Source organism: Hyaena hyaena, unplaced genomic scaffold (assembly GCF_003009895.1).
Source record: "Hyaena hyaena isolate Hyena2069 unplaced genomic scaffold, ASM300989v1 scaffold_181, whole genome shotgun sequence".
In the NCBI taxonomy this organism is placed as follows: Eukaryota; Metazoa; Chordata; class Mammalia; order Carnivora; family Hyaenidae; genus Hyaena; species Hyaena hyaena.
In genome coordinates, this window is record NW_024080813.1 from 1,728,060 (window position 1) to 1,742,723 (window position 14,664).

The 14,664-nt window shown below is 35.0% G+C and overlaps 1 protein-coding gene across 1 annotated transcript in view; it reads left to right on the forward strand.

Annotated features, from left to right (window-relative positions):
• The window catches only part of MNAT1 (MNAT1 component of CDK activating kinase), a 220,522-nt gene that overhangs the window by 91,676 nt on the left and 114,182 nt on the right, over positions 1 to 14,664 (forward strand). Inside the window, exon 6 of the mRNA XM_039240755.1 lies at positions 1,517 to 1,642. Coding sequence (XP_039096686.1) covers positions 1,517 to 1,642 — 126 coding nt within the window. The remainder of the gene's footprint in view (positions 1 to 1,516; positions 1,643 to 14,664) is intronic.

Sequence of the window (14,664 nt, forward strand, 5' to 3'; positions counted from 1 at the left end):
TTTTATTTGAATTACTTCTGTACTATAGCCTTAAAAAAGTTTCTTTAAATATTTAATATTTATTATTATATAAATTATATTATAAATATAAGTAAATGTTTATTATTTAATAGAAATTAATATTTAAATATTAATTAGCTACATTTGTGCCTAAAAATTATATTAAGTTGTACTTAGCCTTATATAAGGCTAAGTATATATAATTGTTCATATATATACTTTGTACAATTATACTATACCTTGTATAAGGTTAAGGGTATATAATTTTTAAGGCCATAGTACAACAATTGTATAGTTGTACTATGGCCTTAAAAAGTTGCTTTAAATATTTCATATTTATTATTAAATAATTTATATTTATTTATAAATATAATAAATGTTTATTATTAAATAAATATTAATATTTAAATATTAATTAACTACATTTGTGCCTAAAAATTGTATTAAGTTGTTAGATTTGGAAAGAAAATTAGACTCTGCTAATTTTCTTTTATGTTTATTTTCTATGTTTACTTTCATACTGTGAAATGTTTAACAATATAGGCTTTCCAGGATTAAGTTCTGTGTTGTTATCATTTTAAAAATCTCTAGGCCATTTGAAGAACATGTCTGTTTTCATAGATAGCCTTGGTATATGGTCAGTATCTATAGGTATAGATAGAAATGTGTAATCTTCATATTTGTTTACCGATATAAAGTACTGTGTGTATATGATCTCCTTCCATCTGCATGTGTTTCTGTGTTCTTATTTAACTGAAACCTCAGGAAGGAAAAAGTCTGGATACATTTAGTTTAGACCTTAGTTCCACAGCACTTTAAACATGTAAGAGAACTTCATGTTAAACAGGATAAATATGCCTGCATATAAATATTAGTAATTTGCTTGTGTTATTCATATGTACATATGCAGATTTGTGTAAATAGTAGCCCTCTTTTAGTATCAATATAAGGTATTAAAAATACTTGCTATCATTTTGTTAATTTAAAAATTTTAGACTTAATTTCTAAAAATAAGTTCAGTAAAGGAGAAAATATATTTTTGGTTGTACTTAACAATTGTTCCATTGTGCAAAACAGAACAAGGATCATTTCCAAACGGCCTCAGGTGAAATCTAATGGGAAGCCATTTCAAACTGGTCTGAATTCACTGGTAAAAGAATGTGTCTTAGATAAACATCTGATCTACGTTATAGTACTTTGTATTACTCTTTTTGTAATTAGTGCTTAATTTTTTATTTTAATAAATATGGTTGGCTTTGCTAGATGAAATAAGACCCTATTGTCTTTAATGTGGATTTTATAAAAATACTTTTTTTGCAGGTTATTTTGATTTATGATTCTCAAACAGCCTTTTCTTATTATGGAATGTTAAAATTTTTTGTGAAGTGTTCCCCATAAAGTGAATATTTAGGTTGACATCAAATGCTTATGAAAAGGCATAATTTAAAATGAAAGACTTGTTGCTCATTAGTTTTTCCTTTTTAACTTTCATATTGCACTTTAACTTTTCTTACAGGAGAGTTCTGATCTCCCTGTTGCTCTACTTTTGGCTCAGCATAAAGATAGATCTACCCAGTTGGAAATGCAGCTTGAGAAACCTAAACCTATAAAACCAGTGACATTTTCCACAGGCATCAAAATGGTATGCTGTATTTTAATGGCTTGTTTGAAGGCTGTGTTTCAAGGATTGCACTTTATAATTTTATATTGATTTTTACAGATAAACTAGAAGGTTCGGATGCTTAAGAACAGTATCTGATCTAGGCTGGACATCTAGAAACATGAATATGTGGGAATAGGGGAAAATGAAAAGTAATAAATAATTTTCCAAGTACACTACATAGTTTTGTACATGATACTGGGTTTGGATATTTTTTTCTTTTTCTACATAAATTTTAAGCTTGTAGTGTAGGAAAACATTCTTAAAAGAAAATGCAGAGTTCTGGTTTCTCGTCTGGCATGTAAGAAGTTTGGATGTTGCCAACCCATTCTAACAAGTAAAAAGCTGAGCATAGTGAAAAATCAACTTTTCTTAGATCCATAAATGAAGAAAGATCACAAGGCAAACCACTGCCCTCAAAGTTAGAGAGATCAGCAGAGAATACAGGGTATCACAACTTACTAGAGCAGTACCTCACCAGGAACCAGTGCTGCTGTAGAGAAATCTGATTGTAATTGATAAATTGCTGGAGGCTCTGTGTAGACAACTCTGAGAGTTTAAAACTCCATGGAGGAAGTAGTCCACCGTTTTGTGAGTTTTACCTCTTGCATCTCTATGGGGTTCTCTCAGTGAATATTAGAGAAAAATCCCTTCTTGCTTTTGGCAGAGGAAAGGGAAAAGGAACAATTTTGAAATACACCAGTGCTTCTGTTCTTAATAAGGCCTACCCTCAGGAGAAACTATTTCATCAGAGCCTAACCTGCTGGAGTTTATCAGAACCTACCTGATGTAGAGGAAGGGAAATACCCAATTCCATCTGCTCAAGCCTTCTGTGTGGGAAAAGGGAAATAACATAACTTGAGCCCACTCTACCCATCCTATCCCACCTAAGAGGAGAAGGGATGGACTGAGAAGCACACATGAAGTTCACAGTGTAGAAGCTCAGGCTCTCTAAAAAATTGAGACCTAATCATAGAACTGTAAAATGCACTACCAATCCCACACCTCACCAACACATTGCTAAAGGCCTGTTTATAGTAGTTCTTTTTTCCGAGTCCCTCATGCCTGAGCTATCAAGAAAAAAAAAAATGATAAACATACCAACAGGCAGAAAACACTGTTGGAAGACACAGAACAAGCATCAGAACCAGCCTCAGATACGGCAGGGCTGTTGGAATGATCAGACTGGGAATGTTAAACAATTGTTTAAACTTTTTCCATGCTAAGGATGCTAATGGATAAAGTAGACTACATACAAGAACAGGTGGGCAATGGTGAAGAGGGGGATGGAAATTTAGAGAAAGAATCGAAAAGAAATGCTAGAAAAAAACCCCACTGTAACAGAAATGAGGAATACCTTTGGTGGGCTTATTAGTAGATTGGATACCCCTGATGAAAGAATTTTGAGCAAGAGCATACACCAGTAGACTCCTTGAAGACTGAAAACCAAAGAAAAGAAGACAGGAAACAAACAAAACACCAGAACAGAATATCGAAGGACTGAGGGACTACAAAAAGTGTACCACAGGGGCACCTGGGTGGCTCAGTTGGTTAAGCGTCCGACTCTTAATTTCTGCTCAGGCCATGATCTCATGGTTTGTGAGTTTGAACCCCACGTCAGGATCTGCCCTGACAGTGCAGAGCCTGCTTGGAATTCTGCCTCTCTCTTTCTCTGTGCCCCTCCTCAGCTTGCATGCTCTCTGGCTGTGTCGCAAAAGAAAAAAGAAAAAAAAAAAGGTTGTACCACAGTGCATAATGGAAATATCAGAAAGAGAAGAATACGAAAAAGTCACTGAAGAAATATTTGAAATGGTAACAACTGAGAATTTCCCCCAAATTAACATCAGAAACAAAACCTAAGATCCAGAAAGCTCAGAGAACACTAAGTAGGATAAATGCCAAAAAACAAAAAAAAACTATGCCTAGGCATATCATTTTCAAATTACAGAAAATTGAAGATAAAAAATCCTGAAGCAGCCAGAGGGGGGAAAATACCTTACCTATAGAGGAGCAAAAATAAGGATTATATCTGGCTTCTCCTTAGAAACCACCCAAGCAAGAAGAGAATGGCGTGAAATATTTAAGGTGATAAGTGAAAAAAATGACCGACCTAGAATAAAGTACCTTGCAAAGTTATCTTTTGAAAGTGAAGAAGTCAGGGCGCCTGGGTGGCTCAGTTGGTTAAGGGTCCAACTCCTGGTTTCAGCTCAGGTCATGATCTTGTGATTTGTGAGATTGAGCCCTGCACTCTGCTCTGTGCTGACAGTATGGAACCTGCTTGGGATTCTCTATCAGCCCCTTTCTTTCAAAATAAACATTTATAAAAAAGTGAAGGAGAAATAAGGGTTATCAGACAAACAAAAAAGAAGAATTTTTTTTGCAAATAGACCTTCCTTGCAAGACGTATTAAAATGTTCTTTCAGAGCCAATGAAAATGAAATAGGTCAGAAACTAAGATGTAAAAAAGGAAAGGAAGAGCATAAGAGAAGACATAAGATAGAATAAAAACGTATTTTTGTTCTTAATCTAACAGTAGCTTGTTTACTAGCAATACTGTATTTGAGTATGTTTGCTTATGTGTCTGGGTACACACACACACGCTTATATATTAAGTGTAGTGAATGACAGTCGTGATGCAAGAGGCAGGAGGAAGCAATTAAAATTATTTTATTATGAGGTACTCACACCACCCATGTTTCCTTCCCCAACTGCTCGTTCAGATACTGTTTTTTGATTTTTAAAAATGCCTACTTTGTCATATGTGTGCCACCTATTAGATTATAAACATCTTGAGGGCAGAGGCTGCATATTTTAATTTCATTTTATATGATCATGAGTATGTGATAATTTTAAATTGATAAATTTAGGAAATAACACATTTTCAAATAATGTAAACAAAAACATTACTCATTAAAGAATTATAAAAGCTTTTGAATTAAGAGACAATATAGAGAAAAAATGGGCATGGAAAGACTCAGTTACAATGGAATTAAACTTCAGCTTCACTACTTACTAGGTGTGTATGCATGGGTAAGAGATTTCTTTACTCTTTCTGAGTTTGTTTCCTCATTGGTAAAGCTGAGAAAAATTTCACTTTATATGATTGTTTGGAGGATTAAAATGTGTATATAAAATGTTAACCAAGTACAACTTAACTGTTATCAGGAGTGTTTATTATAGTTACATATCTAAGCAAGTTGCATTATTTATTTACATTGTGTAATTAGGTAATACATATTTTAGGATTCTTGAATTTGAGGGAATTTTAAGATAAATTTGGCATTTTGATACTTCTGTAAATCTCTGGTGGTGCTGTGATCATAGTGGGGGTTTTTTTTTTTGTTTGTTTTTTTAATGTTTACTTAATTTTTAAAATGTTTTTATTTATTTCTGAGAGAGAGAGACAGCATGAGCAGGGGAGGGTCAGAGAGAGAGGGAGACACAGAATCTGAAGCAGGCTCCAGGCTCTGAGCTAGTCTTCAGCACAGAGCCCAGTGCGGGGTTTGAACCCACAAACCATGAGATCATGACCTGAGCCGAAGTTGGATGCTTAATGGACTGAGCCACCCAGGTGCCCCATTTGAATGTTTATTTTTGAGAGGTGCCTGGGTGACTCAGTCAGTTAAGTGTCTGACTCTTGGTTTCAGCACAGAACCTGTCTGGGATTCTGTCTCTCTCTCCCTCTCTCTTTCCTGCTCCTGCTTGCTCTCTCTCTCTCTCTCAAAATAAATAAATAAACAAAAAATGTTTATTATATGTTTATTTATTTATTTAATGTTTTATTTATTTTGGAGAGAGAGAGACAGACAGACAGACAGCATGAGCAGGGGAGGGTCAGAGAGAGAGGGAGATACAGAATCTGAAACAGGCTCCAGGCTCTGAGCTAGTTGTCAGCACAGAGCCCGATGTGGGGCTCAAACCCACGAACTGTGAGATCATGACCTGAGCCGAAGTCGGACGCTTAACCGACTGAGACACTCAGGTGCCCCTATTTTTGAGAGAGAGAGAGAAGCAGAGAGAAAGAGGGAGACAGAATCTGAAGCAGGCTCCAGGCTCAGACCTGTAGGCGCAGAGCCCAATGTGGGGCTCAAACTCACAAACAAGGAGATCATGACCTGAAACAAAGTTGGATGCTTAACCGACTGAGCCAGGTGCCTCCTGTGATCATAGTGTTTTAAAGCTCTTTAAAATTCCTCATTTCTGTTACAGTGGAGATTATGGAGATTCTGAGATTATTTAGAGAGAGAGAGAGACTGAGGGAGTGAGTGGGAGAAAGAGAGAAACTGACATGGGGCTTGAACTCACAAACTGTGAGATAATGGCCGGAGTTGAAATCAGGAGCTGGACATTTAACCAACTGAGCCACCCAGTCATCCCTAAAATTTATTTTTTAATTCATGTATAGTAAAGGTCATACTTTGTGGTATACAGGGTCTTGGCAAATGCATAGTATGTATCTTTTGTTTTTATATTTCCATGACATAGATGATATTCTTATTTTTGTAGATGTGAAAACTGAGTCCCAGAGAAGTTAGATCACATATAAAAGATGACACCAGAACTCATTCTCTTTGTATTATACCTCATTATTTAATTAATGAGACTATTAAAAAAAACAAACTTTATAAGTTCTACTTCAAGTGTCTTTCTGATTTGAAGAGAGCAAGGATTGAGTTAATTGCTTTTTAATAGTGGGCTGATTATATGGAATGGGTAAGGTAAAGGACAGGAGCCAGCCCGGTGACCTTTTCATTTCCTGATCTGCTCTACTTCAAGAAAATCCAAAATAACAAATGAAGTCAGATACACTGAATTTGGAGAAGGTTCAAGGAAGACATATAAATGTGATTGAGTTTTAGAAATAGATCCTTTGAGATGTGACTGAGAAGGCAAAATTTATTTAATAAACCTAGAGAAAGATAAAGGATTAAAAATTGGCATAAAATAATGAGTAAGAAATGAGGATTTAATTATTATGAAATAATTTCATATATAATAATGAAATAATTATTATGAAATAATGATTTCAATAATAATATTATTGAAATAAGTAGAGTTGAGGCTGTCAGTGAACAAATTTTGGTGAGGGATATTTACATAATATTGTGCCTGATGAAGTCTGAATTATATGTCCTAGGAATTAAACTCTCATTGGTTGGGAAGTGTTAGGAGTAGGATCTTAGAAAACTTATTTATAAAATTCGTGACTTGACTTTCTTTTTGTTTGTTTGATGAAACACATTTTATTTTATTTTATTTATTTATTTTTGGTGACTTGACTTTCTTAAAGAATTCCACTTAATCACTGTCTTATGAATGAATAGGAGAAACTTCATTTTATATATTTGTTGTCTTTCTCATGGTGATAGTTTTGAACTCTTTTTTTAAGATTTTATTTTTTTTTTTAACTAATCTGTACACCCAACATGGGGCTCCAACTTAACAACCCTGAGATCAAGAGTCACATGCTCTACTGACTCAGCCAGCCATGTGCCTCTGAGCTTTTAAAATAAGAGTTCCAACATTGTTTCTCAGTTAATTATTAGTTATTTCAATTTCATTGCTTCAGATCCCAGCAATATAACTTTAGGGTCTCTGTTTCTTCTTCATTTTACAAGTAATTCTAATTTTCCCCCCAAATGAATAGATACGGCTACCATTCCTGATTACATCATTCTTACTTGAGCCTGTGAACAGACATTAAAAAAACAAATTTTTGCCCCCATTTCTTACTAATTTGCATCATTAAACATTCATACAGAAAATCTACAGATTTAAGTAACTAAGTCTTAGTCGTTTGGGAGGGTGGAAAGACACATTGGTCTTGTCATAAAATTAGGAGCCAGAATCTAAGGCTAGGATTCTGATGTTTTTTCATACAGGATAGTGTTCTAAACTTTGGTAGGCGTTTGTATGCAAACTGGAAACAAGTTGAGTCACAAAGATAACCTAAGAATTATTTTTAAGTATAGCTTTTGGTCCTTTGTGGGTGATTACTGGGGTGTAGTTTAGGGGAATGTGCCATTCATTGCCAAAGGGGAAAACTGTCTGAGTATTTTAACCTTAATGTTTAAAAAAATTTATATTATCTATAGGTGAGCCAGAATAGAGCTCATTTGTAATATGAATTGGCTTTTCTGACTGCAACAAATAGTATTTAGCTATTTATAACAACCATTGTTTATTCTTCTGAACTCATTTGAAGATTAAACTCTTAGTTAAAATATGTTACAGAAAGTTAATATCCAGTTGTATATGAAATAAAACAAAAATTGTATTGAGTGGTCAGTTTTGTCCTATAAAGCCATACATTTTTTATTTTTTTATTTTTTAATGCTTTATTTCTGAGAAAGAGAGAGAACAGGGGAGGGAGAGAGAGAGGGAGACACGGAATCTGAAACCGGCTCCAGGCCCTGAGCTAGCTGTCAGCACAGAGCCTGATGCGGGGCTCAAACCCACAAACTGTGAGGTCATGACCTGAGCTGAAGTCAGTCGCTCAACCGACTTAGCCACCCAGGTGCCCCTATAAAGCCATAAATTAATGCCAAACAGTTTAAGTGCTTTACCAATTTGCCTAAGAAAGGAAAACAAAACTTAACCAAATATTATTAATCTTATTTTTAATTTGCATTTTGCACTTAGGCAAACTATGTGCAAATCAAACTATGTGCTATATCAAAGCATAGCGACCAAAGACGTCATGTGTCTTTTATCAAGTCTTATGAAAATGCAAGTAGTATTAGAGTTCTGTTTATATGTTTTTAAATGTATCTTGAAATTATAAGTAAAATAAGCATTGAGCATGTTTTTAAATGTATCTTGAAATTATAAGTAAAATGAGCATTGAAAAGTCTTACCAGTTGTTAGGCATTATAAACTCCATACATAAATGATTAAGACTATTAACTAGGTGAGTATGAAGTGATTATTTTCTGTTAGCATTTAAATGTCTCTAGCTCTTTTATGTTATTTCTATAAAATTGTAGTTCTATTTAGTTGAGTCATATTCTAAAGGAAATGGAGATTCTTATAAGTTAGGAAAATCCTATGGTGAGTACTTTAATAAACCTTTTATAAAATAAATAGTTGTGATTAAAATTGTAAATTGAATATTATTCTAGAATTATTTTTAATTAAAAAATTTTTTAATGTTTATTCATTTTTTGAGAGAGAGAGAGAGAGATAGGGCATGAGTGGAGCGGGGAGTGGAGGAGGCAGAGAGAGAAGGAGACATAGAGCCTGGCTCTAAGCAGGCTCCAGGCTCTGAGCTGTCAGCACAGAGCCTGGTGTCAGGCTCGAACCCACAAACCATGAGATCATGACCTGTATGGAAGTTGGATGCTTAACCAACTAAGCCACCACCCAGGTGCTCCTTTTTATTTTTTTTTAAGTTTATTTATTTATTTTGAGAGAGAGGTAGTGCAAGCTGGGTAGGGACAGAGAGAGGGCGAGAGAGAATCCCAAGCAGGTCCCACATCCTCAGCATGGAGCCAAATGCGGGGCTTGAACACATGAACCGTGAGCTCTAAACCTGAGCCAAAACCAAGAATTGGCCACCTAACTGAGTGAGCCATCCAAGCACCCCTAGAATTATTTAAAATGGGTTATCCTTATAATATTATTATTAGGGGTTCAACTTGTAGCTCCTCTATAACATATATACTAGCTATATGACCTTGGGCAAATCACTTAAATCACCACATAACTTAAATCACTAAAACCTTAAGTTACTCATTTTTTTTATTTAAAAAAAATTTTTAGAAGTTTTAATTTAAATTGCAGTTAACATACAGTGTAGTAGTAGTTTCAGTTGTACAGTGCAGTGATTCAACACTTCCTTACAACACCCAGAGCTCATTTCAGCAAGTGTATCTTAATCTCCATCACCTACTTTACCCATTCCCCAATCCATCTCCCCTTTGGTAACCATCGGTTTGTTCTCTATAGTTAAGAGTCTGTTTTTTGGTTTACCTCCCTCTCTTTCCCCCACCTTTGTTTTGTTTCTTAAATTCCACATATGAGTGAAATCATATGGTAATTGTCTTTCTCTGACAAACTTATTTTGCTAACATAATACTCTCTAGCTCCATCCATGTTGTTGCAAATGGCAAGATTTCAGTATTTTTTTTAAATAATTGAGTAATAATCCATTGTGTATATACACCACATCTTCTTTATCTCTTTATGTACACTTGGGCTCTTTGCATAATTTGGCTATTGTAGATAATGCTGCTATAAACACTGGGGTGAATATATCCCTTGGAATTAGTGTAGAATTGTTGAGTATTTTTTGAAATAATTACATAAAAGTCTTAGAGTGCCTGGTTCATTTTAAATATAAATGGTTATAGATGTAAGTAAAAACTGTCATAGACCAGTAAATTTGGATTGCAGGTAGGGTTTATGACTTGTTTAATTTACGCCATTTATTTTTGAGTAGATCTTTTACTTCTAGATCCCCAAATGCCTTTAGCAACCTTTTTTTATATTTCTATATTTCTGGATAACATTTCAGTTATAATATGGCTATATAAGAAACTGAACTATTTAGTGCCCATAGTTGGAGTTACTTAGAATGAACTGATTATATATTGTGAGCTTTATGTTATAATCTTTCTCATACCTTACTATGGTGAGCGAAAAAAGTACTTAATGCTCAAACTGTTGATGATAGGATTTATTGCAGTGGTTGAATTTATTCCAGGAAAATTGTCTGCTTGTCTGATGATCTGGACATGAGCATAGGGAGAAATAATGAATCAGGGAGTTGTAAGTTGTATCAGTTATTTTAATTGTTATAGGAACAAGTTAAAATCATTAAGATATAAATAGTGAGAAGCTTTGGTCTTTTAATCCCAGTGTGGAGGACTTTCTAGATACATGAAAATGTGGAAATACTCTTAGCCTGGAATGCAGAAATAATGATTTCCTGGTTGAATTAATGTATTAATGTTTGTATCAACAAACATTTTTCTACAGTGTTTTATACACTTTATTTTGTATTGCTTAACATCATGAGACAGATTTTTCAGTCCTACAGATATTTTTATCAAGTACCAATCAGTCTATCACACCAGGATTTTATTATGTACCTAATTACATTTGTAAAGCAGTCTTAGCTCTTGTTGAAGAAACGATAATAAAAAGAAAGAAGTTGTAATTAAAGCAGTCCCTGAATATTATTTCACTTAATCCTTACAAATATCCTGCAAGGTTGATAGTGGTATTGCCATTTAGAGGAAAATGATGACTCATAAAATACATCTCCCAAACTCATAATTCTGCTAAGTGGGAGGGGTGAGGTTTAGACTCAAGCAAGTCTGGCAAATTCTAAGTGTTTTCTGCTACTCTATACCTGAATGGTCCTTGTTATCCAGAGGTTGAGTTTCGAAGTGGGAAGGGAAAACTAACACGTATAAAGAAACTGGTATGGTATTGTTTCTAAGTACAGTGAAGCTTTCTACCAAGAGACCCAAATTAAATAAATCCTTGGGGAATATGGCAAACTAGAATTAAGCCTTGAGAAAAGCAAACTTTAAGAAAGATAGAAGGGAAGAAGGAAGGCATTCCACTTTTAAAATGTGTATGTGGTAGCATTCTGAGCGAAAGAATGAAAGGAGTGAATTTAGCAAAGTGTATTCTGTGGTTCCCAGCCAGGAATTTTCTTCTGATGAACTTGCATAGTAATTTTTAAGTGCACATCTTTTCTTTGGTTCCTAAGAACTTATGCTATGAAATTCAAATACCTAGGATTATTTTCACATGTCAGTAAGAGCTCTTTACTAATAATCCGTTGAATAAGTTAAAGGTTACTAAAATTGATATTTGGAAATGCTGAAATAAACCCATTTTTGTGTTTATTTAGGACTATGATACAGTAGTTTCCTGAGAAGTCTAGCTGCCACAAATGTTTGGCAGTCTTACAAGGCTACATCTACACATGTGCATGACCAAATAATTTCTGCAGTGTTTGTCAATGTGGTACTTTAAATTTTTGGTTAAGCAGATTTATTTTTCCTTCGTAATTTTATCAGTGCATGAACAGTATTGTCCTGAGCTAATTGTAGTGTTCATCTTACTATTCATCTAATAATGTTTGTAGGAACATTACCATTAGAACTATAGTAGGAAATATTATTAGGTTTTTCTTTTGTTGATCATTTTGTGTTAGGTAGTTCCTATATGATTTTGCTCACTATTTTGTTCATCTCCAATTTATTTCTATCACAGACTCTTTATGTTAGAATATAATTTGTCACATCTTCTGGGTGTTTGAAAACCAAGGGTTAAGTTCAGTTACTTTTGGACAATCTGTTAACTTTCTTGACATATGTAATTGATGGATAACTTATAATACACTTTCATTCTGTCAGTGCCCTTTTTCTTGTTAACATTTTTCTGCACTAGAAGCCCTTCTCATTTTTTGCTGAGAATGCTATTGTACCTCCTCCTGCCCTCCACTGGGGAATGGAGGTGTAGAGCTAAGAACTTAGACTGCTTTCTTCTGTTCATAATCATTAGCTTTCCCAGATGTTGCCATGGCAGTTTTGTAACTTATAATGCTAGCAAAGCATTATAATATGGCTGGACTTACTAGCAAACATTTGAAAGACATTTCAAACTTCAAACATTTAGAAGTTGGGAAATTCCTGTAGGATTTTTAGTACCGATCCCTCTTTCATTCCTGATACTGGTAATTTATATCTTCTCACTTCTTTTCTCTAATCATTCCTTTTTTTTTTTTTTTTTTTTTTTTTTTTTTTTTTTTTTTTTTTTTTTTTTTTTTTTTTTAAGATTTTATTTTTAAGTAATCTCTATGCTGACCATGGGCCTCGAACTTACACCCCCAGGGTCAAGAATTGCATGTGTGCTCCACCAGCTGAGCCAGCCAGGGTGCCTCTTCTCTAATCATTCTGACTAGAGGTTTATCAGTTTTCTTGATCTGGTCATCAAACCAGTTTTTTACTGTGTTGATTTATTTTTCTGTTGTTTTCTATTTTCCACTCCAGTTATATTTACTCCTCATAATTTCTTTGATTCTCCTTAACTGGGGTATAACTACTTTTCTAGTTTCTTTTTTTTTTTAATTTAATTATTTATTTTGAGAGAGAGAAAGAGAGAGCTTGTGCACGAGTAGGGGAATGGCAGAGAGAGAATCCCAAGCAGGCTCTGTCCGCTCTGTCAATGCAAGGCTTGAACCCACGAACCATGAGATCATGATCTTAGCTGACATCAAGAGTTGGACACTTAACCGAGCCACCCATGTGCCCTACTTTTCTGAAAGTAGAAACGTAGATGATTGATTTGAGACTTTCTGATTTTTAGTATGACATTTAATGGTATAAATGTTCTTTTAGCCATTTCTGTAGTTGCATCACACACTTTTGACATGTTATTTTGACAGTTTGAGTCCTCTGAGAGGTGGTTACGAAGATGGGTTTAAATGTACAAGAATTGTGTTAGGGAAAATACCTGTGAGAGAAAATGAGGCAGCTGTAGGAGACTGAGAAAATCATCAGATGGTTTTATGGATTTGACCCAAGTGAAGAAAGAAAACGTGTTGGGTAGAATTATCTCAGACTACAGTATATTTCTAAGGAAAGTTTGGCAAGGCAACTGGGGAGTTCTCGTGACAAAGATTTCTGGCGGAAGAGGCTTGCATCTCCTGACTGTGGAACTGCCTTGGTATTCCTGCCTCAATCAGTTATTGGCTAGAAGCCCATGGGAATCATGGACTTAGTGCAAGCGTGGAGCTGGATTTTGGAGTGTGGCAGCTGAGACTCTTCCTCCTTTGTGCTTCTGTAGTTGGGAGACGAGAGGTGCATGCTTGTGGCCATCACAGTTATGTTTTCATTTTCATTTAGTTCAAATCATTGTGTAAGTTTATTTTTGATTTCTTGCTTGACCCATGGGTTATTTAGAAATGTGTTGTTTAATTTCCAAATATTTCCAGGTTTTCTAAATACTTTTTTTACTACTGATTTGTAGTTTAATTCCCTTGTAGTAAGAGAACATGCTTTGTGTGATTTTAGACATCTTTGATGCATTGAGACTTTTCTGTAGCCCAGACTATGGTCTATCTTGGTGACGTTTTTTGTGTACTTGGAATGATTTCTATTATGGTCTTGGGCAGAGTATCCTTTTTTTGTTGTTGTTGTTGTTGTTTTATTTATTTCAGAGAGAGACAGACAGACAGACAGACAGCGTTAGCAGGGGAGGGTCAGAGAGAGGGAGACACAGAATCTGAAACAGGCTCCAGGCTGTGAGCTGGCTGTCAGCACAGAGACCGACGCGGGGCTTGAACCCACGAACCGCGAGATCATGACCTGAGCCGAAGTCGGACGCTTAACCGACTGAGCCACCCAGGGGCCTCTTGGGCAGAGTATCCTCTAAATGTTAGTTAGGTGAAGTTAATTGATACTGCTAAGTCTTGTTTCCTCATTGATTTTTTTTCCCCCTTTTCTTAGAGAGCAGTGTTGAAATATCCCAATATAATAGTGAATTTAAAAAAATCCAGTTTTGCATTATATATGTTTAAGTTCTGTTTTTTGTGGTATAGACATGTAGGATAGTTCTATCTTTTTGATACTTTCACATCTTTAATACTATGAAATATCCTTTTTGTCCTGGTAATATTCTTTGTTCTAACTACTGTTTTTTCTTTTCTTTTTTTAAGTTTATTTATTTATTTATTTATTTAGTTAGTTAGTATTTTTTTTTTTTTTTACAAATAGTTTATTGTCAAATTAGTTTCCACATAACACTCAGTGCTCATCCCCACAAGTGTCCTCCTCCATGCCCATCCCACCTCCCCACGTCCATCAGTCCTCAGTTTTTGTCAGCATTCAAGAGTCTCTCATGGTTTGCCTCTCTCCCTTTCCCCCACCATTTCTACCCTTCTTCTCCCCCTTGTTCCTCCATCAAGTTCCTCCTAATCCTCCTATACGTGCAAACATATGATATTTGTCCTTCTCTGCCTGACTTATTTCGCTCAGCATAACACC